Source organism: Chlamydotis macqueenii, chromosome 9 (genome assembly GCF_036417535.1).
Source record: "Chlamydotis macqueenii isolate bChlMac1 chromosome 9, bChlMac1.mat, whole genome shotgun sequence".
In the NCBI taxonomy this organism is placed as follows: Eukaryota; Metazoa; Chordata; class Aves; order Otidiformes; family Otididae; genus Chlamydotis; species Chlamydotis macqueenii.
In genome coordinates this window covers 15,280,762-15,306,844 of record NC_141564.1, presented here as the reverse complement: position 1 = coordinate 15,306,844, position 26,083 = coordinate 15,280,762, and the positions used below count along the sequence as shown (strand labels likewise).

Sequence of the window (26,083 nt, the reverse complement as noted above, 5' to 3'; positions counted from 1 at the left end):
GGCATCCCCTCCACTTTATGTGTGCGTGGGGAGCGCAGTCAGCTGCCTGGGCTTGACCCCTGCCCTGGGGTCTGCTGCTTAAGTGCCACCATGGCAAAGGATGTTGTTGGCCTGGGGAGAGGAGGCACATCACAGCGGAGGAGGCAGAGGCTCACAAAGGTGTGTGTGTGAGGGATGGATGCCCCATATTCCCCTCACATGCCTTGTCAGGCAGAGCCCACTTGTCTCGGGCATAAACACCTCAAAAATTCGAAATTGCAGTACTACTGTCAACAAGGCATAGGGAGGAGGGAAATTGTGTGAAGCACCACAACTTCTGTCCTCGGTGTTTGATGCGAGAAGGAGATCTCACTCCAGCCCGTGGTGTTTCTGCCATCTCTGCTGTGAGCAATAGATCACGGCTTTGCCTCCTGAGCCCGTGGGGCTGTGCTGGGCTGGCATTGCCCTGGCAGCCGGGAGGAATCCTTACCTGCGGGGTGGCACGCACCGCCTGCCATCTCAAGCTGGATGGCTGCTCCTGCCGTGTGTGGTGTTGTGGCCGCTTGTTACCAGGAGAGTTATGTGCTGTGTTTGGGGTTCAGCTCTGAGCACGCAGCACCCCAAGGCAGGACAGACGTGAGGAGTTTTAGGACTAGCTGTTTGGTGTCACAGTGTTCCTGAAGTCAAGTGAGTCAGCCAGCTGTGAGACAAAATCTCCAGGTACAGCTCTTGTCGTAAAGAACAATAACAATCGTCTCTTCCCCAGCTAAGAAGACAAGGCCCATACATTGCTTTTGAGTAATCTAGAGGGAAAAAAAAATAGTTGTATTTATTTTCAATAACTCATTCAGGTAGAATGGGTAAGTAGTTTTACAATGCTGATTTATGAGCTGTTGCAAAATGCAAGAGCAGTTCATGATTGCAAATTTCATTGATCTTGACTCCAAGCGTTTCAGTACTGTAATGTTTTATATAGCTTTCTTCCTCTCCAGTCTTGCCATTTGAAGTCATAGAGACAATTTGCCTTTATGCAGCCCAAGAGGAGTCAGGTGCTGGGAAGAGAACCTGAGTGTCCTGATTTATGGACCCAGGTTGGCTCCTTTCAGAGGGAAAGCCTTTCTTTATGAAAACTAATATCCCCCCACGTGACTGGTAATCAGTGCTTTATCATGCAATTAGCAGGCAGTCTCTGGCAGGCTCATTTGTCTCATTTACCACTCTATGGAAACTTGACTGTGGCTAATGTGAAAGCTTGACCGCACCAGCATAAAGCAGCATACGGGTTCCAGTTGGCCTTGACCATGGCTGTGACTGGTGACTATGCCCCTTCTTATAGTATAAGGCTTTCCATAGAGATTTTGATCTTTCAGAATAAACCTTGGCACTGGCTGTGGTGGCAGCTGCGCTGGCTGATACTGTGCAGATTTGAAATAAATATCTATATGTTTCTGAGGTGATGAGCTGTGGCACTCCCCAGCTGTTGGGGTTTGGAGTTCGTATACTGGAATACTTGTACTGTGGGCAGCCTCACTACCTTTTCCTAGCCCAATTCACACTCTTCCTCCAGTAGTGCCCTGTCATGGTCTTTGGCAGAGCACAGGAGGAGCAGTGCAGTTTGCATTTACATTTATGTGTAAACCCACCAGAAAACATTTCTATTCTTACTGGCCCACATTCCTCCTTGTTGGGACTAACAATGGCTGAGCCACAGGAGTTAGCGTTGCTGCCTTAAAGCACTGCGGGCCCGTCTCTTCAAAGGTTTATCTCTTTGCTTTTTTTTAATTAAGTATGAATTTGGGGCCAAGCTACATCTCGCTGTCTTTTTAAGGAAGATAAAGTGCCAGAAATCCCACTTTGGGCCTGTGAAGTCAGTTCAGAAGAACTGGGCTCAAAGAACATATTGGAATCTGTTTTTCCTCTTGGTCCGAGGAGTTCTAAGATCTGCAAACCGGAGAGGCTTTGCAGTGTCGTCTCTGGTGTGCCTGTGATATGCTGAGACACTGCTCCTGGGGACCGCTGCAGGCAGCACACCCCTCTTATTTGACTCATTTTGGGCTCTCAGATGTCAGACTGCCCTAGCTAATGCCTCTCAGCAGCAACAAGAGATGCGCTGGGAAGCGTGGGGTGCCACGCTTTGCCTTGTCAGCGTGGGGACATGGGAGATGCAGTGACAGCAGCTTCTCCCCGCATCTCAGCTGGTGCGGGCAGTGCAGGTTGCTCTCAGGTTTGCTGACACCCCTGTGCCATGCTTTGCTTGCACCAATTCCCTTTGTGACTGGGCTTCCTGATGGGTAGGAGGAATGGAGTAGAAAGGAGCACTCAGAAGAGAAATGGGTTTTGACTGTGCTTTTTGTCCTGAAAGTATTCACTAATGACAAGAATAAATTGGACGGGAAAAAAAAAAAACAAAACACCTGAACAGCTTTTTCTCATGCTGCCCAGTTTCTATGTCAGCCTGAGTGCCGTGAGCCACACTGAGCCTGTTGAACGGTGCGTGGGGATTGCACCTGGGGGCTGCCTGGGCATCCCCAAGAGAACCTACTGCCACCTCCTCCATACTGCCTACTCTGCCTCTCGGCCCCCCTTCCCAAACTTCACTATAAACAGTCACTACGTGTCACTTATTAGTGCTTGCACTCTTTGTGTTATCATAGTGTGCACAGGTGTCACATGAATCCACCCCAGGAAAGACAGTCCTCGCTCCCAGACCCCACAGTCCAGCTGCTTCTGCCTGGGGCCGTGACCCCTAGCTCTGAGGGATGGTTGATGGTTTGGGTGGTCCCCCCCCCCCCCCCCCCCTTATTTCAACACCTCTATTTCCATCTTCCCTGTCACTGTGCATGGATGCATACACACCTCTAGCATTTTTTTCACGCAAATTTTATCTTCCCACACAAGATTTTAGGGCTGAATTTTCTTGAAGCTCTCTAGGAAGCCTGATGTTTTGCAGGAATATCTTATCCAATCCTACTGTCCTGATGGGTGATAAATAGCTTGGAAGAAATGTAGGTGTACAAATGAAAGTAGAGGTATGCAGGTTCTCTAGAAATGAACACAGTATTCTTGCTCTGCTGTATAAAAGCCCAGTTTGCTTCCACTGAAAACACTATGTTTTTGCCTCTGATTTTAATGAGGAAAGGACCAAGGGCTGTGGGGAACATGGGTGGAACAGTTTTTCTCCTGCAGACTTGCAAGCTAAGGTGCCTTGTTCTTCCTGGCTGCAGAACGCTGTGATGACTGGGGTGTGGACACCATGAAGCAGATCCAGATTTATGATGGGGAACCTGCCAAGATCAAATGCCCACTTTTTGAGACCTTCTTGAAGTACAACTACAGCACAGCCCATTCTGCTGGCTTAACCCTGATCTGGTACAGGATCGGGCAGGACCGGGATCTGGAGGAGCCCATTAATTTTCGTCTCCCAGACAATCACATCAGTAAGGAGAAGGACACCCTTTGGTTCTGGCCTGCTCTTCTCAATGACACTGGGAATTATACATGCATGCTCAGGTAGGTTGTGTGGTGTAGCTTCTTTATGTTTTCAGTGTAATCAAAGGACTTTCGTGGAAGCGGGGAAATTATGCTGTTAGCACCAGATCTCTTTCTGTAGGGACAAGACTATTTACATAAGCATTAATGGGAAAAAAATGTTACGATTATAAGACCGCTCAGTGCTGAGCCAATTTACATCGTAATAATGCTTGGGGCATTGCAAACATTAATGAGCATGCCTCTCCTTGCTAGCTGAAAGTGTCCATGAAAATATTATTGCTGAGCCCATGGCAAAATCCACAGGCACTCACCATTAAGAAGTGATCTGTATGTCTAGGGTAAAAATAACTTCAGATGCAGGGGTAATGTTTTGACTGCATGTTAGTTTGGCAAAGATTCATGAGATTCAGACTTCTAGGAAATTTAAAGTGTCTCTAAGTGGTACAAAATGAACATAGCATCTGCTATGCACTGAGTGCAAGAGCTCTTTTTGATCTTCCTCACATTGTCTCTTGTTCCTGGTGTCTTTGACCCTTTTATCTACTTTACCAGCAGGGGAGTGGATGTTGCTTGTTAGTCATCTTTATAGGCTTTTTTTCTGAGGTAGTGTCGCCGTCTCTGATGGTGTTTTCTTTTGTGTTTGTAAATGAGTCAAGTAAGGCTGTATATACCTCATCGGTGTTCGTTATTGCAGATGTGATTTTTATTTCATTCCACTGCTGTAGGAGCAAACAAGTTTCAGCTAATCAGCCCTATCCTTCTTTGTCCTTAGAAATACAACCTACTGCAGCAAAGTTGCGTTTCCCTTGGAAGTTGTTCCAAAAGACCAACACTCTTGTGTGAGCCATTCAATAAAGCCTACTGAAGAGATGTTCTACTTGGAGCACGCCAATGAGAAGATCATATGTCCAGATATTGATGGGTTTTACCCTCCTAGTGTAACACCAACTGTCAAGTGGTACTTGGTAAGAAGGACGTATTTGGGCAGTGAGGGAATGCCGTGTTGTATCTGAAAAAGCAATGGTGGGCATTAGGGTCATGGAGCTATATTTCAGAGTCTCCCCGGTGATTAAGCTGTTAATGAAGCTTTACTAACTTTAAGAGCTTTATTTCCATTCAGTTCAAGGGTAAAACTGCTCTTGGAGGGGAATTGAGAGCTAACACTGAAACTTTTTTCATCAGCATGCACAGGTGAAGAACACTCTAGCAGGGATTTAGGAACCTCAGTTCAGCTGCGGGCAGTATACCTGACCTGCTGTGTGAGCCAGTCGCTGTCCCTGTAAATGAAACTGTGATTCATATTCCCTCTTCTGTAAAAAAAAAAAAAAAAAACACAACCAAAAAAACCGCAAACAAACAAACAAACAAAAACCAAAAAAAAAAACCCCACCAAAAAACCCCACAAAACAAAACAAAAAACCCCCACTAAAAGAAAAAAACCCCACACCTGTTAATGAAAATAGCATCCTTTCCAAAATCCTTTGAGGTCGGGAAATGAAGTTGTACATCAGGCCTCTGCAAGGACCATGGGTGCCCTGTTTGACACAATTCAGCAAAGCTCTCTTCTGAAGATGGAGACATCCTTATCCCACCCTCCATACTGCTCTGATAATTAGGCTGTCTCCAGACATCCTCAGGCTCTTGCCTACAGCATACTGCTCAATTTTATTAAATTCTGACCACAGTATTTTTCTCTAGGTGGATGCCTTTAGTCAAGAGAGAATAAGAATTCTCAGGAGATGTGCAGCCAGAGGGTTATGGGACTGAATTCTCCGACTGCTTATAAAGCACTGTTGGATTTCTAGACAGAAGGTTCTGTATGAATGAATTTAATAATAAAGAAAGTTGGCAACAAATATATCTGCTGATTTAAAAAAAAAAAGCAAACCAACAATAAAAGAGCAGACCCCAAAAGAAAAAACCCAACTCTAAAACCCTTCAGGAAAAAACTGACTTCTGTATCCACGAGGAGCAGTTTCACTCCAGTAGTTGAAAAGCTTTACTTGTACCATTCATTGAAATTCACATCTCAATGATCAATTAGCAGAATGAAACAAAAAGCCCCATGGAAGTAATTTTTCAGGCAGCAAGTCATCCCATGCCTAATAAAAGTCATTAGAAATGGTATATGACCCCTGCCTTAAACTGTCCCATTAGGATGTATTTGATTTGGAAACGTACCATTCAGAAATAATCTCTTAGAAAATGTGCACGTCTTTAGGTTTTATGACAATCAAGATGTCATCTGCATAACCGCTTTCTGAAAAGGGATCTCTAGCTTGATACTTGGCAGAGGTTTCCTGCCTTGCCTGACAGAAAGAGAAGAGTTATTAAGGTTTCTGTACTACAGATTCTCATTTGCCAGTTGCCAATTTTGGGGCCTCATCCCTAGCTAAAGTCAGTCAGGGTAGCTTGATTAGTCCCAAAAGAGGTATACATGCTGACATCAACGGGGAACGTGTCCTTTAGTCTTAGTATCCATTTGTGAATACATCATCATTTTCTTCCTGTCTCTTTTTACTTTCACTCTTTGCTTTGTCACTTCACTCACCTTGATTGCAAATGTACTTCTGGATCTCTCTTTTATAAAATTGTCTATATTTAAGGTGGGACAAAACTATTAGGGTCATCTGCTTCATCACCTCATTTTCAAAGTGAACATACCAGTTTGTATTCCAATATCTTCAAAGTTTATAGTGTTTAGGTCCCATCTACATCACAATCCCAAGTATCATATTCATAATTTTAAAACAGATCTTTGTAGTAGCATTTAAACCAATGTCTTTACTTCTGAATCCAAAAACTCAAGTATTTTTCCGCCTGACTCCAGAACTGCAACTTGGTGGATGGCTTCTATGAGCGATACCCCCAAGGGCCCAGGCTCATCATCGGCATTGTCCGCAGTGCATATAAAGGGAATTACACTTGTATTGTGACGTTCAAGGACCACGGAAGAACCTATAATCTCACCAGAACCATAAAGATGAAGGTGGTGGGTAAGAATGACTTTAAAATGTGTAAAATGCAAGTGGATAACTGCTGAAGTGGTGAAAACAGATAGAAGAGTGTCACAGGATCCATTTGTATTTGTGTTTGTGCTCAGTCTGCATTACCCAACTGACCTGATATATTTTTGCTTGTTGGGTTCAGCCTCGTGTGACTGCCCAGGACATGTTGCACTGGAGGTCCTAACCACTGCCATGTCAAATGGCCCAAACAACACAGAGGGTGCCCAGGCTTAGGCTGGTGAGGTACAGCCCATGAGATGGCCAGGGGTACCCTCTGCTGGCATGTGAATGCATAACCCTGGCACTCTTGCTCATTTTTGTCTCCAGTGCCCTTTGCTCATCGTTATTTGTGGGATTGTCCCATTATAGCCAACTTGCCTCTATCATCTTGCAGTCTAACAGCCTTGTGTGCTGAGGTTGAGCCTGCTAATCGGCCAGGCAGAGCTCCAGTTACCCAGCCCAGCGCTTGGACAGGTCTGTCCCAGGCACAAGGGCTCAGCCTACCTGCCAGGGAATTGTAGACAGAGCTTAAAAACCCAGAGAACAGTAGAGCTCGTGCTGGGTCCCATGGCAACTACTGCTTTAAGAGCTTAATTAAATACTTGTGACAGGAAACAATGTTTGTATTTTGTTTTTTAGAAGCAGCAATAAAAAGAAATTGGTACAGGTTTTGCTTTGTGGAAGATGTTGAGCAGGAGGTGAGAGGGTTATGGAGCTCTTCTGATGTGAGACGCCCAAAAACTTGTATCTAGACTTACCTAAACTTTGGAGAAGACTCGAAATCTGGGTCTAGCCCTGCGTTTGGGGGCTAGGATTAAACTTCTCTTTGCGTGGAACTCTGCAGCAGGATCGTATCACAAGTTGGATTGGGGCAGGTACAGTGAGGCATGAGGGCATCATGAGCAAGGACCCCAGGTTCTCATGAAGTCTGGGTCCCCGAGGGGGGCCATCTGTTCTCTCCCGCAGGGTCTCCAAACAAGGCCTTACCACCACAGTTCACCTCTCCAAATGAGAAAGTTGTCTACGAACTGGAAGCAGGTAAATGGCAACCCTCGCTGCCCGCTGTGGCTGCCCTGACAGCCTGCCTGCTGGGATGGGGAAGCCTGGCCAGGCACAGAAGCTCTCCCTATCTGCTGCATCCCCGGTGCTTTCCCTTGCAGAGCACACGAGCTGCCGCAAGTTGCCTGTCAGACAGCACAGAGTGCTGGTTCCTGATGCCAGAGTAGGAGAGCACTGCTTTGAAAGTTTACTTTTGCAAGCACAAATAAAGGTAGATATTCAGGCACGGAGATGCAGGGCTGCAGCTGCAGAAGCAGAGGAAACAAGGACCCTCAACTGCTTAGAGAAATTCCTGTAGGACCTTGTCTTAGCCCTGTTTCTGGCTGTGATTTGCTCCAGCCCTCCCTCATTCAGCCCCTCAGTGGCTACAGCCTTCTGGCCACTTTTTGCTGGTCTCCTCTCCCTTTTTTGCCTTGTTACTTCCTAATTAATGACAGCTCTCCTTTTGCTGCCCTCACAGCCTTGTGTAACAGGGTAGCACACTCCTTCCCCCACCCCATCTGTTTAGACTGACAGCTCTTTGGAGCAATTCCCTGTATTGAATGGATCATGTCCCATTCCATTTCTGTAATAAATGTGGTGCCAATGATGATGATTACCAGCAGAGTCTTCACTTTAAACCACAGCTTTTTTTGTCTCAGAAGGTCAGACTTCCTCCATAGTCGCTCTGTAAGATAAAATCACTTATGTGCTGATCACAAAGATATTCACGCTCCCAAGCCTGATCTTGAGGGGAGGTTAAATGCCTGAACAAGCGTTCCCACATCAAAACGCTTTTGTGAAGCTGGATCCTTTTCTTTATGGCATCCGTCCCCTGTGCAGTGGGGAGGATTAGCACTGCCCAGCTTTCCAAGGAAGTGGTTGGCACTCTGGGTGGGATGCTTGGTGCAGTCAAGGAGTTTGTAACACATTTGAGAAATCAGGATATTTTTTCCTATTTATTTGTCTGTCATAAATCAACGTGTCTGGACTGTTAAATTGTTACCAGATACCTGAAGGGAGATGGTGGCCTCGTTCCCTCCTAAAGGGAGGCAGAGCTCAGACTGGTAGGACCACTGGAAAGCACAGAAGTCAGAGTGATCTTGTTCCTGCTTTGAGATATCTCACCATGTTTCTTTCTTCCCAGGAGATGACCTTGTTCTGTCCTGTGAGGTCTTCTTCACCTTCCTGAAAGACTCTCGGACAGAGGTGTGGTGGACCATAGATGGGAAAAACACAGATGACATCATGGATCCCAAGATAAAAGTCACACAAAGGTAACATCGTAATGCGAACCTTCATTTGTATCTCATCTCTCTTGGATGTGGGTACAGACATGCAACAGTCTTGTTTGCCCTTGCAAGGGAGTGTGGAGTCCCCCACTTCCCTGTTAACCAGAAACCCTTGTGTCTACACCATGCTGTCATGAGCACCAGGAGCTCCAGGGAGGAGGCCTCCAGACTTGGACAGTGTCTCATCTTGCAGAAGGATTTGAGGGAGCTTTGTCTACCAGTTCACATCGTCGCTTCTTCAGGTCCTGGTAGTGATGCTAACAGCTGGTGCTATTGTGGGACTCCTAAAACAGGGGCAGACACAATTTTATCTAGACCAATATTCCCAAATAGCATAAGTGATAAAAATGTTTCAAAAAACAGAGGTTGAAAACAAGAAGGTGGTATTATACATAATATTGATTAGCAGGAATAGAGATTCAATTACACAAAGAACCCAAATGAGGCTCAGTCTTGTTTGCCAGGTGCTGAATTACGCGTGGAAGGCAGTCACTGCCCCAGTGAGTTTGCAAACCTACATAGAAAAAGGACAGGCCAAAGGAAGTACTATTATCCTCGTTTTGCAGATGATCACTTCGGGCAGACAGAGACAAAGTGACTCATCCAGGATTGCACAGGGAACGTCACATGGGCTCTGAATCCTGAGTTCATGAGATCTTGTTGCTTTGTAGGCAAGAACTTCCTTTATCTCTAAAATGCAATGTGACACAGCTGCAATGAAAAAATTAGAGTGGCAAAATAAATATTAAGGAAAATAAGATAAAGGAACAGCTGCAGCTGTATTAAAATCTGAAGTGTGTATCAATTTATAAATATCAGTTTGGGTGGTTTGTTTTTTTTTTTAAAGAAAAAGTCGGGTTATATCAGAGAAAGAAGTATTTGTCACTGAGAACTTGCTGCAGTTTCACATAGATAATGCTCAGGTTTTTCTCTTACAGTGAAATTACTAGAGATTTTGAAGACAAAACTATCATAAGGACTCTAACAGTTGCAAAAGCCACACCAGAGGACTTGAAACGGAATTATACTTGCTACGCCAGAAATGCCAAAGGCGAGGACCATAGCCAGGCCATAGTGCGCATGAAAGGTAAAATGCTTGCAGAGCATGGGTGTGAAATGAGGCGTGCTCAGAGGGGGCTGTTGGTCCTGCCTTGAGCCTTGCCCTGCAAAACAGTGGGAGAACAAATAATTCTATCTGGCCTTTTTCCCCCAACACATACTGTTCTGTACGCTCTGCTGTATTACTCCTGTCATACTGCACTACTTCTTGGAGGCAGGGAACGAAGGATGTATGTCACACCCTACCACGGTCAAGTACCAGGGGAGAGAGAGGGGTGGATAGATTTGTTGTTCTTATCTAATCCATGTACCACAATTGAAGCAGTTCTGAGGGGACAGGCTGCTTGAAATGATTGCAGGTTATTTGATTGCGTGATGGTTTTACGTGACCCAACAGCTACCAATTGGCATCTTCCAGAAAGCAGACTGCACTCGTTGACATTGCTTAGGGAGTAAGATGGTCTAACCACAATGCTTTGTGGTTTTACTTCTTGCTGTGAGGATGCTCTAGTCTAGATACAGCCATCTCAGCATGGATGGTATGGATTGTTCTGTTGTTGGGTTTTTCCGATGTCTTTCTGTCATCAAAGATTTTGTTCCTGTTTCCCAGACCCACCTGTCAGTAACAAGAACTGAGCCTTCACTATGGGTATATGAGGTTTTCTGGTGAAGGCAGGAAACCTCCTTATCAACCTCATCTAGAGCTTTAACACCTGCTTGCTGTAGGTCGGAATTCCCTTCTCCCATAAGGAATGCTGCCCTGCCTTGTGTAGCTCATTCTAGACACCTTCTTTCCTTTACTCAACCCTTTTAGCATGGGGAGGCTCAACAGAAGAGGTCTTTACTGGAAGAGCTCTTTCTCTTCCTTCTTGGTTCTTGTCCTCCTTCCTTTTTACTCCTCTTCCTTTGAGACAAACCTTTTCTGGATCATTAGCAAGCAACAATAGACCAAACATACAACTGAGGCTGAAACCATCTGCCAGTGTGTTTATCCTACATACATAATTCTTCTGGGATGATAATGTTTGTACACGTAGCAGAAGCGAATATAAAGTCTTCAGATTCTTTCTCTATACAACATACTAGAGTGCCTAAATGCTGTTTTCTAGTACTATCCTCTCTTTTCCTCCCCCGTCTGCTCTTGGGCAGTTGAGTGGGTTTGCTCTGAGCAGTTTTTAGCAAGTTGGCATGTTGGCTCCAACTGTTTCATTACATTAGGTTATATATATTTCTTGCTTTTTCTGGATGATTTCCCTTTCCTTCTCACATACTTCTGCTGCTCATCACCTAATGAAAGTTGTTAAATTTGTTAAATTTCATTTTTTTGTAATTCAGTTTCTAATAAAACTTATTAAATCTTGGAATTTGGTGATGTTTCCACTCACTGCTGTTCTCGTATTGTGCAGTTTGCCAGTGTGCATGTCAGCTGCAACCTGAATCGCCATAAAAATGGAGTTGCCCAGGGATACAGTTAGAAGAGTTATTTTCTGTCCTTAATACAAGAAGCAGCAGTGGAGTGACGGACACTGTATGAGTTGGAGGGGGGCCTGTGATGTTCTGGCTTGGTGTCCACAAGCTGTCCTATTTGTTTGCAAGCATTTCAGCTTTTCTGTAATGAACTCTGATTCTTCTTTCCTGGTAGAAAACAATCAGGCTATGGCTAGTTACATCCTTGCTGTCAGTCTGCGACAAGCCACAAGAACTGTCTATGCATGATGGGGAGGGAAAATGGTGGCCATTGCCTTTATTTTGCTGCAGGTGAGCTTTGACTGGCTCTCCTAGAAGTAAGTGCTGTTGTATTTCCCCAAGAGTTTGCATATACTGCTGAGAAGGTCATGTTCATGAGCTGGCTTTGGACTGTGTAGATGGTTCCCATCAACAGGTCATTCTACCATCTGGCTGCTCCCAGGGTCTTGCTCAGAGACAGAAGTCCAGTCTGTGCTTTGGCTTGCTCTGCCAGCCCAACTGGACCTAGTAACCCAGAATGGGGATGCCAGGGTGGCCAGCCATCAGGGGTCCTGCCAGAAAAGCCTTGGCTTGGCCACCTTCCTCTGAAGGGCCAGCTTGGCTCTTGGCTGTTCCTCTGGTGTTTGGCTGCATGTGACACAAGCTTGTTCCTGCTTAGTTGAAGGCCCAACCTGTTCTGTAAACCAGACCTCCTCTTTCTTTTCAAACCCAGTTGTAGCACCGAAGTACACCGTGGAGCTGGCCTGTGGACTGGGGGCAACCATCCTGCTCGTTGTGGTGCTGATAGTCATCTATCATGTTTATTGGCTTGAAATGGTCCTCTTCTATCGGGCTCATTTTGGAACAGATGAAACCATTCTAGGTAAGGAGTTAAAGAGCTTACATTTATTTTGTGCTGCTGTAGGCTAGACCCTTTGATTTCATATAGGAGTTTTCATGTAAGCTATTTTTAACCCTCTTCACCACATAATGACATTTTGACCTTCCATTTCTATACCTGCATTCAGTTGTGTGGGTCATTTTAGAGCATGAAGAGTCAGGCTTGAGTCAGGGGAAAGGAGAAAGAAGTCCTCTCTATTCTCTGCAGAGGAGAGGCATGGATGTGTCAGGGTTCCTGGGGCACTGCCCTGCTGATGGCTAGCTGTTTCATGCGATCTAGATGGTCAAGATAAGTCATCAAGATTCAATAAGTCCCTGTTTTCTCCGGTAACTGTGTGTAAGGATTCACAAATCTAGGGTGATTTGCTTTAAAATGTCTGAACGCATCCAAAAGGATGGATCTGGAAATCACCCCTCTGTCCTCAGTTCTTCCACAGCTTCTCTGTGTTACTGGGAGTTCTTCTCTTGGGACTCTGAGGTGAGATTTCTTCCTTGGTAGGATGAAGAGGGCGTTTGAGCCCTTGCAGCTTGTGGTGTGAACCTGCCAAGGGGGTGCGGCGGCTCTCAGAGGGTGTAGGCAGGGTGCAAGTCTCTGTCTGGTGGGACTGCTTGTGTGGATAGACAGCAATGAGAGGAAGCAATCTCAGAGATGTTGAAAGACAAAAGGACCCTGGAGAAGAACGGGTTGGTCATCTTGCTGTGGTCTCGTGCTTTCAGCAACCCAGCAGTGTCTGAGTACCTGCATGTTCAGGCTGGGTTTTCAAAGAGGCAGTGCTGCTGTCTTGTAACTATGGAAATCGATGTGTCTTAACCTGCGGTGCCTGGGCTCAAAGCAAGCCTTCATATCTGGTTTTCCTGTGAAGCAAGTCAAAGGCTCAGCATGTGCAGTATCACAAATGTCTCTTCTGCCATTTGTGTTTCTCTGCACTCCCAATGCTCAGACGGGAAGGAGTACGATGTCTACGTGTCCTACGCACGCAACGCAGAGGAGGAGGAATTTGTGCTGCTGACGCTGCGGGGAGTCTTGGAGAATGAGTTTGGATACAAGCTGTGTATCTTCGACAGAGACAGCCTCCCTGGGGGAAGTGAGTATTTTACAGGGGGCTGTGCTCCATGCACATCCTCTCTTTATTGTTCTTTAAGGTGCTGATAGCTGATAGGAACTGGCCTATCCAGATTAACATTATGCTTTGTTTTTTCCCCTATCTCCACTAACAATCTCTTAGTATCCTCTAATGTCTTTGCTTCATGTGACATTGTTGCAGATTGGCTCCAGGCCACCAAAAAGGCTGTGGTGGGCAAGTGGTGGTTGTTGGTCATTTCAGTTGCTCTCCCCAGGAGTGATGTGCAGGAGTGATTGATCTGTCAACAGGGAACTGGACCACTGATCTTCATGCAAACCCTCTGAGCTGCCTTAATAAAGGGGAGTAAAGTCAAGGCTAGAAAGAAAAGAGGTAGAGGGAGCGTGATGCTGGAGCAGACTGGTAGCTTGCAGAGGGTGATGGTGAATGCCTGTAAAAACCAGCAGTGTCTGCTTCAGGAAGGTGTGGAGAGCACTAAGCCAGCATCAGTGATAAGGTAACATGCCCTCCCAGAAGGCGTCCTACTCACCCTCATTAATTAGAGAGTCTGTGTCTAGCATGGCATACAATTGAGTTGTTGTGATTGAAAGCACTTTCTTGCAGGTAGTGAGACTCATCTCTTCACTGAGAGGTAGATTTTTTTCACTTTTTCAAGATAAATCATACAAGGTTCTGGACACAGCGTCTGCTGGAGGGATGCAGGGAATCGCCAGGAGTGGAAGTTTGTGAAATTCTCCAGATATGCATACAGTCACACAGGTGCCGCAGCAACGGCACAAATCTAGCCAACACTCTCAGTTTCCAGCGTCCTGGGGGCTGAGTTGGATGTATGATCCCTGATGCCTACTAGAAGTTCAAAGCCTGAACCTTTGCCAATTCAGACTGACACACTTTGAATTCATGAGCTTTTGGTCAGGACCCGACTGATGGCAGAACCTGTGCTGATAAAGTCCATTGGGGCCCTTTTGGGTAGGACCGGAGAGACTGCTAGAGTCCCAGCCCAGCTGCTTGACAGAGGGAGCAGAATCAGTCTGGGATCTTTTATCTTTATCTCCTAGAACATTTCCAGGATACAGCATCTCTAAGTTTGAGGGCAAGTAATTACATGTGCCTCAGGGGTCAGGGAGACAGCTGCAATTCGGTGCTGTTCCTTCTAAAGAGAGCTTGAATGATGTGGCAGAGCACCTGTCAGGCTCTATTTGCTTGATGCTGGTGCCAGGCTCAGAGCTGTTCTCACCAGTTGTTCCTCAAGATGTACATCTCTCTCCTGTTCCATCTACTACTTCTTGCCATCCTTCCCTTTTCTCTTTGGAGGGTCTCATTTTCCTCCTGGTGCAGCTCTCCTGGGCTCTCTGTCCTTCACCCTCATCCCCGGAGCGCTCCCATCCCTGCTCACCATGGCAGGAACTGCCAGCCGCAATCCAGCGCCAGCCCTCCAAAGCACTACCGGGGTGGCTCGTCATTGCACTGCCTTTTGCAGCACTCCTGGGGCTTCCCCATTGCTTCTTAGCTGGGATTTGATTCATCTCCTTCTTGGGGAAGCACAGTGGGCCAGCAGATAGCTTTTGGCAGCTGGTGTCATGCCTCTGGAGTGTGCACCTGTGTCACAGGTAGAGAGTTATGTTGTCCTTGATGGAGAAACAGTAGGAGATGGATTATCTTGCAAGTTTGCTGACAGGAACTAATCAAACATGCTTGACAGATAAATGAAGTTGCCTGTCAGCGTTATTTTATTCTCTGTTGTATTTTCTGACCAGTCAAGAGCATTCCCTTGTCAATGAAGTGTGGTAGGTCTTGGGGCAGAGCGTGCAAGCACTGGGATTCACACTTATATGGAATTATCACGTTAGATGAACGCACACAGAAAGGTGCCTAAGGACAGTCTATCTGCAGATGTTAGAAAATCAAAGAGAATCCACAGTTACCATGATACATCTTGAGCTTGAAGGGTGTCACTTTTGAGGCACTTCATTAAAAGTTTTCAGAGCAGTTTACTTGTCAATTCTAGAAACACTCAAATCTGCTTTCATAGTTGACAGCAACAGGAACACATGGATGAGTAACAGGAGTTAGGATGGTAGTATTTCCACAGCAAACTAACCCATGAGGACACTCAGGGAGAGTGCAGATACTTACTGTGTGTGCTTGGTGTGGGGAAACCAAGGCAAGAGGAGTGAAGGGATTACCCAGCATCATTCTGGACATCTGCCAGAGAAGGATGTAAGCGTAGGCATTCGGGCTTCCTGGCGGCTCTTCAGGCTGAGTCTTTTCCTTGAGGTCATGTGTTGTCCAGCTGGCAGTTTTCCTGCTTTGCTCCAGAGAGTCACCTCTTTCACTCTCACTAGAAGGAAGCTAAATCTGAGCCTATCAGAGCAGTCCTCTTAGCTACATGACATCCTCATAGCATTGGGTGGTGTCACTGCCATGTAGTACAGTGCCTTTTACATGGAAGTACCTCAGCCATCTCTGTGTAGCATGGGGAGGTGGAAACACCTGTAGGCAGCCTGGGGCTGGGAGTAGATGTCTCTCTATGGGGCAGTGGGTACCAGCCATGGTGTAGGAGGCCCTACCTGGAATCGCTTGCAGGTTTGGAAAGCACCAGTATAGTCTCTAGAGAGGGCCTCCAAGGGATTCTATTGTCCCTTTCAAGAGACACCTGGTGTCACACTAGCAGCTTAGCAGCGTGTTCTTGGCCATCGCTAACCACTTCAATGTTTCTTTCTCCCAGTTGTCACAGATGAAACCCTGAGCTTCATCCAGAAAAGCCGACGTCTGCTTGTTGTCCTGAGCCCCAACTACATCTTGCAGGGGACACAGGCCCTGCTGGAGCTCAAGGCTGGTGTAGAGAATATGGCCTCCAAGGGCAACATCAAAGTCATTCTAGTGCAGTACAAAGCCATCAAGAAGAGCAAAGTGAAAGAGCTGAAGCAGGCCAAGGCGGCCTTGACTGTCATAAAATGGAAAGGCGAGAAATCCAAGTTCCCAAAGGGCAGGTTCTGGAAGCAGCTGCAGGTGGAAATGCCAGTGAAAAAAATTAGCAGGAGTTTGAGCCTCGATGGGTTCATACGTATCCCTGAAAAATGTTTAATACCGTCAGAAAACAAAACAAAACAAACCCCCAAAATTCACAATTTAGGCCAGGAAGGGGGAAGGAACTCGGGGTTCTTGCCATGAAGGACTGCATCCCAAGCGTTTCACAGGACAGTCATGCCTCCGTGTAGCTTTTCTACTGCACTGGCAGTAGAGAGACCAAAGATGTACACACCTCCTCTCTGCAAATGCACATCCTTCTCATCAACCACACAAAATCTGGGCTCAAGTTCTAAATTTGGCTTATCCAAGTGGGATGTGGTCAGTACCTTGTGATAGCATGGCACTTGTATAGGCCAGTACTCCTAGATCCAGTTCCTATGGGACCTTCACTGGCATCCAGGAGAGAGCTCCTTTCCTCTTGGAAGCAGCTTCACTTCTTCCTGGTCATTGGTCCCTGTTGCAGAAGCTAGGGAACAGTTTGAAAGGTGGCTCCAGTATAAAGCCTTTCCTACATGTCCCAGCTATATAGCCCTGATCACTGTGGGATCACAGATTTCTGCGTCCGTGGGGGGAGAATAGACTTTTGAGGCTCCTCATCTTTGCTCCCCACATTTCTATAGGACCAGGTGCATTCTGATAGTTCAGCAATGTGAAATGGCTGTTACAAAAGCATTTTTTAATTAAAAAAAAAAAAGAGGAAAAAAAGCTCTGCTAGGTGATATTTGTACTGTAGTAATTCTACTAAGTCTCTGAGACTCTGCAGTCTCCTGAGTACCCCAGATCCTTCATGGCTGTAATGCTCATAATCCATGGGATTCTCTCCTTATTATAGGCCATGGAGTATGTCTGAAAGTATGCTTCTTTGTAGAGTAAACTCAGGGACTTCACAAGCACTGCAAGCAACCCCAATTTACTACTGAACCTGCCTACTGTCTCTATGCTGCTGGCTGGGGGAAAGCATGATGCAAGGTGTTGCTGAGATGACACTGAATGTCTGGCTCCCCAGGGGACTGATCCTACAGACTTATCTGAACTTATTAAAAACTACTATCTCTGTCTGGCTGGGTAAGACTATGAGGAAAGGCTGAGAGAGTTGGGGTTGTTCAGCTTGGAGAAGGCTCTGGGCAGACCTCACAGTGGCCTTTCAATACTTAAAGGGTGCTTTTAAGAAAGGTGGGGACAGACTTTTTAGTAGGGCCTGTTGTGATAGGACAAAGGGTAATGGTTTTAAACTAAAAAAACCATATACTGAGACTAGATTTAAGGAAGAAATTTTTTACAATGAGGGTGGTGAAACACTGGAACAGGTTGCCCAGAGAGGTGGTAGATACCCCATCCTTGGAAACGTTCAAGGCCAGGTTGGATGAGGCTTTGAGCAACCTGATCTGGTTGGAGATGTCCTTGCTTCTTGCATGGGAGTTAGACTAGATGGCCTTTAAAGGTTCCTTCCCACCCAAACTGTTCTGTGAATCTATGAAGACTCAGTGGTCTCTGCCTGGGTATGAATAACATCACCATTCATAATTCAGGGCTCAGGTTTTGGCTTTACAAAGGAAGTCTCCACCCATCTTGTTCCCAGCCCAGAATTGCAGAACAGAGGATGTGTCTCAGCTTCTGCAGCCTTTGCACAAAATGGAAATATAAAAACCACTGGGTACCAGTCCTTGCTTCAGTGGGAGGCAGCAGGCATAGGAGAGGACCTGGTGAGTTAACTCCCAGCAGACAGGCTTTTCAGATGGAGGAGGGGAGTATCCCTTCCCTTGTAGAACAGACCGAAGCACAGTGGGACCTTGGCATTGACTGGTACTGTTGTTCACAATGTTTTCACATAAAACTACGAGCTATGGGGGTGTCTCCATACTCCTGCAGCCCCCAATGCAAGGGCTTGCCCACTTAACTGTGGAATTCAGTATTACGCACACTAAGTGCATGCCTATTTTTTGTCAATAATGGTTGCTCCTGAGTCACCTCTGACTCATGATTTTGCTCTCTTGGTGTCCAGCGGGTGAAGCATAGCTGTTTGTAATGGCATTAAAAAAGCACTACGATTTGGAGTCTACGCACTATTCACCCAGCTGAGCAGGGAGATTTGAGAGCATCCCAGTAAACAGCCCAGCCTTAAAGGTGTGGGGCTGAATCCTGGCATTGGCGAAGCCCCTTGCTCTTAGCATCTTATGATTAATAATATTATTCCAGGGTAGTGGGGAGCCGCGGCTACCCATGCCATTGGGTAGGTACTGGAAAAACGTGGAACAAATAGAGCTTCTTTCTCACCTTCCTCTTTGTCCCCCCCAAGTAAGATTTGCTTTAAGCAGGTAAAATTGCAGTAAAACTGGAGGCAGTGGAGCTCTTTGTCTGCTCACAGGTAAAAAGGCTTAAAAGCTTTGCTTTTACGAGCTTTTTACTCTGGCTGGCTGTGGAGGGGCAGAGCTGCTTCCCAGGCTCCAGAAAGCTTCATTTGTACAAGGTAGTCCCCAAAACCATGCTCAGCTTTGTGAAGCCATTGCAACCGCGTCATTTTGCCCAGCTTCACCTTTTTGTTTGTGTTTTCAGCATCCCTGTAATCAGCTGCCAGATCTGCAGGCAGAGGGAAGGCCCTGAGGCCAAAGCAGAACTGTGTTAGACTCCAATTTAATTTTTAAAAAATGGACTCAAAAATCGCATAAATTCAATTAGCATCCCAAACCTCACATCACATCTCACTTTTGGCTGAGATACCAAGAGAAATTCTGCTGATGTTTTAGTTAGTCTGATTATTTTAGGAAGTTAAATCCACCTCATTTATTTTGCTGATATTATTCAAAGGGCTTTCCAAATAAAGAATGGACCAAGACTTTCTCTGGCATACATTGCAGGGGCCCTTGGTGCCATTGCAACCCCAGAACAGGATTACTGAGAATGCCAGCAAAGCACCCACAAGGCAAAAGGTGCGATGTACTGAGGGGGGCCCGAGAGGTCCAGAGGGAGCAGTGTGGGAGGAATAGCACTGGAGCAGGCTTTGCTCCGCCGGGAGCTTTACCACTGGCTTTTCTGGGAGCTGTTGGGCCAGGGGTAAAGCCCAGACTTCAGATACACCTGCCATTTCATCCTCTGCCACATGTGGTTTCCATTGTGGGATTCTGTCATGGCATCTGTCTAGTTCAGTTGATTCATTTGAGATTCTGTGCTCTAACCTAACATTTATTAATATGCAACTCATACAAAGTTCCTCATTGTTATTTCATAGGGAAACAGTGTGGCACAAATTGGAAAAAAAAAAATATCTTCCCCCTTCTGTGCCATTTGATGTTGTACAGCTGTTCCAGAGTTTTCCCTTCTCTTTTCTGTATGTTTTTGCATTTGTGTTATTTGGTCTGTGAAGTGTCAGTATTATTTTATTTTGCTTTTCAATAAAACATTTTCACTTTTGCATTTCAGTCCCTGTGCATTTCTCATAACTATCATTTTCCTCCCCATTACATCTGCAAAAGGCCGTTAAAGAAAGATGACTGTGTGTAGTCCAAGCATCAGGATCATTGAGGGACGCCTCCTTAGAGGGGAGCATTTTCCTGGCTGATTCATGATCTGCCTGCAGAGATCCTGAGGCACCACCACTGCTACCAGGGCCATGCGAGCAGAAGCACAGTGACAAGCAGGCGGCATTCACGTGTCACCCAGCAGTGAACACGCACACACAGAAAGTCTCTAACCCACAGAGTGCTCACTTGGCAATCACAAGGTAAAACGATGGGAAGGAAACACCATTCTTGGAAATCTGCCCTAACTACAAAAATCAAACTCACTGTAAGGATGCTTTGCCCATCACCTTCCAGGTAGTTGGGTAAAAAAGGTTCATTCAGCTTCATGTTTTCTCAGCCAAGCCACTTTCTTGGCTTTTTCCCTTGTTTGCATGATAGCAGGTAAGTTGAGAGAGAACCTAGCACTTCCAGACCACTAGCAAAATTAATACTTGTGACAATCTGTGGATTTGGGGTCTATGGGGTATGGGTATTGGGTCTGTGACCCTCCAGCTTTCATTGGGCTGGGTCGAATGTGTGGCTCTTGCACACCTTTGTTACATCTCTGGGGTGCATTAAGAGGAGACACAAGTAAACCAATAAAAATATGCAGTGTCCTTTGTAACCATGTAGAAAAGAGGGAAATTTTGTGGTATAAAGCAGATATCTAAGGGCATCAGATTCCCAGCTCTGTTGGTAGCCGAACCCCAGCAGTGTTACTGCTGCCTGTCCCATCCTGTGCTGTTGGTGTCACTGGGAGGGACCATCCTGCCTGCACACTGTGAAGTGGCCACTCAGGATTTTCTGTGAGCTGGGATTATGTTGTAAACTGAACATCCCAAGGTAACCTGGTCAGCCAAGTCTAAATGCATCCCATTCTCAGAAATAAAATCTATCTTTGGGAATTTGAGCATTTTCCCTGCCAAAAAAAAAAAAAAAGTGAGGTCTCAGAAGTGTTGCAAATTCAAAATTGATAAAAGAAAACCATTACTATCAGCTCAATCAAAACATTTCATTTCAGCAGTGCTGGAATCATCCACATTAATTGAACCTGTGGCTTTTAAGCAGGTGTGTAGAATAGGTGACATCCCAGGGGCTGCTCCTGCCTGTGTTTCACTGTGATTCTGTGATTTCAGTTTCAAAAAGAAAGACCTTTCAAACCAGCAAAGGAGCTTTTTTTTTTCACAAAATGTTGAAGCTTGGCTGATTTCAAAATAGATTTCACTCAGTTATAGAAAGGTTTGAATGAGGTCTGGACTCGGTAAATGGGGAGATTGCTGCCAGTTCTTTGTGCCTTTGAAATAGGGTGGTAAGAACGTTTCACGGCGTTAAGTGACAATTCTGACAGAACTGACTTTATAATTTACTTTTGGTTTCAATGAATCAGTGTTTTCCTGTGTGTGCTGGAGTGGGGGAAATCCCCCCAAACCTTGTATACAAGAAAAAAATACTCCAAATAGTTTGATTTAAATACCAGTATTATGTTAAAGAACCAAACAATACCTTATTTTCTCCATCAGGATATTGTTGTTCAATCATTTTTCCTGTCCCAAGCTCCTGGTCCCCAAATAATCTAGTGACAATGAGTTTTACAGCTAGTCATATATCTTTGAAAAAAAATATTGCTCTGTATAATATTAAAATAAGATGCATCCAGGTGCAACACGGTGTACCTTCTGCTGTGAGATAAGGAGACAGCCAAGTGCTGGAAGAATAAGAGGCATTGCCATTGCAGAGAAGGAGCAGTATTTTTATTTATATAAAAGACCACTGTTCCACTGGCAGGGAGGAAGGGAGTCTCCGTACTGAGGAATCAAGGCTTTAGCAGTGTGAAAGGCAATGGAAGCAGCAGGTAGCTCTTATCCTCAGATACAAGGAATGCAAGACATTCCTACAGGGAGTTTTTTCACTTTGTGTGCAAGAGCTCTTACTCCAATGATCCCTGTCCTGCCCGAACACCACCTCATCCTCAGGTCCCCCCTCATCTCAGGCATCAGCACTCAGTAAGTGAGTGGGGGCTTTTTAAGTTTTTACAGTTCTGTTAATCAGCTTGGGTTAATTTGCTAAGTGCCACAGCTCTATTAAGTCCCATCCTTTCCACTGCTCACCCATTAGCCATGACACTTTCAATATGCTTCCTGCATACCAAGCCATAGATAGCCAAGGACATCCTTCAGGTCTGCTGCTTTTCAACATTTATAATAAAAGAGATGCTGCCCTTGCCTGGCACTATTCCAGCTAAGCATCTTGCTGAGCTTTACAAACTGCAATTAATCCCAAGAAATGCTTTGAAGGACAGGGTTCTCATCCCCCATCACAGCTAGGGGAACTGATGGAGAGGTATAAGGCTGACATTTTTGCTTTCTAAGTTTGGAGGCTTCCATTTCTAGCTGGGAGAGCATAAGAAGGAAGGAGGTGGGTCTTAGCCTCAGCAGCACGAGCTGTGGCAAGATGACGTGATTGCTTCACTTTGTTCCCAACATGCAAAGGGGTGCCAGAGCTGTGGGCAGGCGGCTCCTGAACAGGAGCTGCCTTTTATCAAATGCCTGCACTTCCCTGGGCTGGGGTGATGCCGTGCAGGGCCGAAGTCAGAGTATGGTCCTGACTTATCCTGCCATCTCGGCTTCTCGTTTACCACTTCAGCCTTCTGAAAAACCCACTGCAAAACAAGACTGCTGCTATTGCTCCTGCAGTGCCTGTCAGCAGGAGCATGGGCAAGTTGAAAGTCACTGGGCTTGTGCCAGGTTTCCCTCTGTGGGAAGGGGGGATCTGTGCAGGTATGGCAACAAACAGTTCCTTCAGCTTTTCTCTCCCCGCTCCTTCCCCCTTGTGCACCCCAATTCCTCTTCCCTTGCACTCTTAGATACCACTGAAGCCGTGTTCGACTTCATCCAGAGGAGCCGCAGGATGATCGTGGTCCTGAGCCCCGATTACTTGACGGAGAAGAGCATCAGCCTTCTGGAGTTCAAGCTGGGCATCATGTGCCAGAACGCCATCGCCACCAAGCTCATTGTGGTGGAGTACAGGCCCCTTCAGTGCACCCACCCCAGCATCCTCCAGCTGAAGGAGTCCGTCTCCTTCGTCACCTGGAAAGGGGAGAAGTCCAAGCGCTCCAGCTCCCAGTTCTGGAAGGCGTTGCGGCTCGCCCTGCCACTGCGCAGCCTGAGTGCCGGCACCGGCTGGAATGAGAGCTGCTCCTCCCAGTCGGACATCAGCCTGGACCCTGTCCAGAGGAGAAGGAGCCGGTTGAAAGGGCAGCCCGACTCACGGGGTGCCGTGGCAGGGACACTCGCTCCCGGAGGGACAGCCCCAGCCTCCGAGTCAAAGGCCAAACACCGAGCCAAGCACTTCTTGATGTGCCAGTGTTGTGGGACCTATTGCAATGGCAGCAGCAGACTCAAGCGTAAGCATCGGGCTGTGGCTGAGCGCAAGTGGGACGCTCATCTCTGCAAGCCGGGCTCAGGCAGGCCCATGGTGCAGGGGGTTCAGGGCAGGAGTCGACCCGAGCCCTTGCCAGCACAGGCTCCTGCTCTCGCCCTCTGCCATTACAGTGACCTGTCGAACAACAACGACTTCTACGTACTCTAGCCAAGAGGCTGACAGCACTGCAGGTGCTGGGATGGCAAAAGAAACTCACTGCAGCCTCAGACAAGATATTTATACAATATCGCAGGCCAGAGGACTGCAGCAGTATCACCAGCGCTGGTGATCTGAGCCAGGGACCTTTGGCCATTCACAGAGCAGCGGCTGGGGGCTGCCCACTCAGGTCCTCCTCCTGAATTTAAATTGCAAAGGGGAGCTGAGAAAGTGTTTCTCTGGCATTGCTTTTCCCCAGCCGCGGTGGTGTTTGCCGCAGGGCTGCTGCTGGGGCCAGGTGCTGGAGGGCAGGGACCTGACCAGGGGTCTGGAGGGAGGGCGGGCTGGGGGAGAAGCCGTGTTCCTGGTGGTCAGGAGAAGGGGGAGCAAGGCTGTATTTTGCAAAGCAGAAAACTTTGCTGATGAGGACAATGGGAGCCCCCGCCAGTGGAGGAGTGCACTGTGCGGTACAACGGTGTGTTATCCACTGTGGTTTAAAAGAACTGGGTCAAGAGTTTTAAGACAAGTCCCTTCTCTCTAAATAAATCTGATTTCTTTAACCTGCTGTTGTTACAAGTGCTGTGGGAACTGGTAAATGCTGGAGCCTCATTCACCAAGCAGTGCCTGGGGAGGTGGTTTGCCCAAGCTGACTGAGGTCCCCTCCCGTTCCCAGTGCTTCCAGTGTGCTCCTGGGCTCGGTCCCTCTCCTGGCTTCTCCATATGATGAATTTGTTCTGTCAGTTGCGTGGCCTTTCACGCAACAAGAAAGAAAACCATTACGAATCTAGGGAAATATGATTTTAAATATTCTCCGAGTAGTCAATGAGCTCAGGGATAGGAGCAAGACCTAAAACACACACAGAAAACCTCAGGCACTGAAGCTGAGGGGTCAAAACTAAATCACACTTCATTAAATAACCACAAGAGCCTTTGAACAGTCTCCCTGGGGCTGCAGTTTCCTCAGCCCGTTGAGCTGGCTGTCAGCAGTGTTTCCCACTCTTCATCTGCAACGAAAACTTAATTTGCCTCCTTCTATTCTATATAAAGACTTCTCTCCCCACTGAGGAAGGCAAAGACCCTGGAGAGTCCTGGGAGTCAGCTGCCCATCTTCAGCTCATGCTCAGACACTCCAGATCAGGTAATACACTGCATTTGTTTTCTTTCTCTGAGAGAAAAAAGAAAGGTCTCCTTCACCACTCTGGTCAGTCTGGTTGCTGCTTCTCAAGTTGGCAAGAAATTATTTTTCTTCTGCTTTGGAAATATGAACAGAACCCTCCTTGTACAGGGTCTGTTGTGCCTAGGACAGACTTTTATGTGATGTCCTCACATGCAGCCTTAATGAAATTGCCGGAGCTGTGAGGAAGGAAGGGACCACATCTCACCCATTTTAATAGCGCTGAAGCCTGGTTATAATTCACACATCACTTTCCTTCCCTCAGCAGCCCCTCTTCCCCGATATCATCCCCACTGTTTCCATCCTTTCTTTCTGAGATCAAGCACAGCTGATGGCAGTCCCATTACACATCTCTGTGAGCTGGATCCTAACAGCCCTTCTGCAAAAAAATCAAGAAATCAGAAACCAAAAAACCTGGTGCTGAATCAATCTAAATAAAATACGGGCAGAAAAAAACCCTACCAGCTCATAGGAATTAGAAATTCAGACTCTAAAGAACTCTCCAGGTGTGGATTTCTCTGTAATTTGAAGCAGATACATTTTAAATGGCTCAGAAAAGTTTTGTTCACAGGTGGCCATTCTCAGTGCTCAAAGAGGAGAAGCAGGAATGAGATATTTGGGAAGTGTGCTGATAAATTGTGGAATGCTTTGTGAGAAGTAATCAAAATACCATTAAATTGTTAAATGGCTCCAGTTGCTTACAACTAGATGTGGGAGGGTACCCTCAATGAGTCTGATAGAGCTGAAAACATGAGTTACAAAATACAAATAATTTACAATCAACATCCAGAGCCAGCATATTTGTTATTTGTTGGCATTTAAACAGCTTTTATATACAAACTTTGCCCTTATTTGACTGTGGTGTTGTCTCGGTCGACAACAACAATCCAAAGATGCAGGAAACAACAGCTGGAGCTTGTAACATGTACAGAATGGCCAAATCCAGCCTTTTTGGGCTGTCATCTCTTCATGAAAGAACAAATGCAAACTAGAATGGACCATTGCTTCTCCTATTGCTTCAACAGAGCTAGTGCAATTTTACCATCCCTTTTACTACCCACTAAACTGACCCAGGGTTGTGGTTGCTCTTGTAACAAATACAGAGAGACGGTGGATTTCATTGTGCACAGAGCCTTGCCCCCTGAGGCCACGCTCCCAGAGCCCAAAGGCACGCTGTACTGGATGGGTCGTCTGAGCAAGGAAGCAGAGACTAAACCCTAGAACCAATTTCAGTTGTATTTGTCTGTCATCCTAAGCATGTTGGTTAGAAATACCCCCAAGCACCAGCATGAGATCCTGCTTTAGGATCAGAACAGGCTCTTTGCACAGGGTTGGATTTCTGCTCTTTGCAGAGCTATTTGTGCAATATTTCCACTGTTACCTAGATGTTTTTAATCTGTGGTGTCATAAAGACACTGAACAGAGCTAGCTAGGCAGTTCAAGAATACGGATAAGTCATTTAGTCCATCTCAACATCAAACTGCCTTCACTGTAGTGACTGCAAAGC

The 26,083-nt window shown here is 46.3% G+C and overlaps 1 protein-coding gene across 4 annotated transcripts in view; it reads left to right on the top strand.

Annotated features, from left to right (window-relative positions):
- IL1RAP (interleukin 1 receptor accessory protein) overlaps positions 1-23,962 on the top strand; it is a 49,341-nt gene extending 25,379 nt beyond the window's left edge. For 3 of the 4 annotated variants that reach the window (XM_086754799.1, XM_086754798.1, XM_086754800.1), the window contains exons 3-11: positions 3,204-3,489; positions 4,244-4,436; positions 6,302-6,467; positions 7,446-7,517; positions 8,665-8,794; positions 9,748-9,896; positions 12,048-12,197; positions 13,156-13,299; positions 22,690-23,962. In XM_086754799.1, coding sequence (XP_086610925.1) covers positions 3,204-3,489; positions 4,244-4,436; positions 6,302-6,467; positions 7,446-7,517; positions 8,665-8,794; positions 9,748-9,896; positions 12,048-12,197; positions 13,156-13,299; positions 22,690-23,414 — 2,015 coding nt within the window. In that variant the 3' untranslated portion in view covers positions 23,415-23,962. Of the gene's footprint in view, positions 1-3,203; positions 3,490-4,243; positions 4,437-6,301; positions 6,468-7,445; positions 7,518-8,664; positions 8,795-9,747; positions 9,897-12,047; positions 12,198-13,155; positions 13,300-16,024; positions 19,386-22,689 lie in introns of those variants that run through there. The other variant, XM_086754801.1, reaches the window with a different exon arrangement.
- The last annotated feature ends 2,121 nt before the right edge of the window (positions 23,963-26,083 follow it).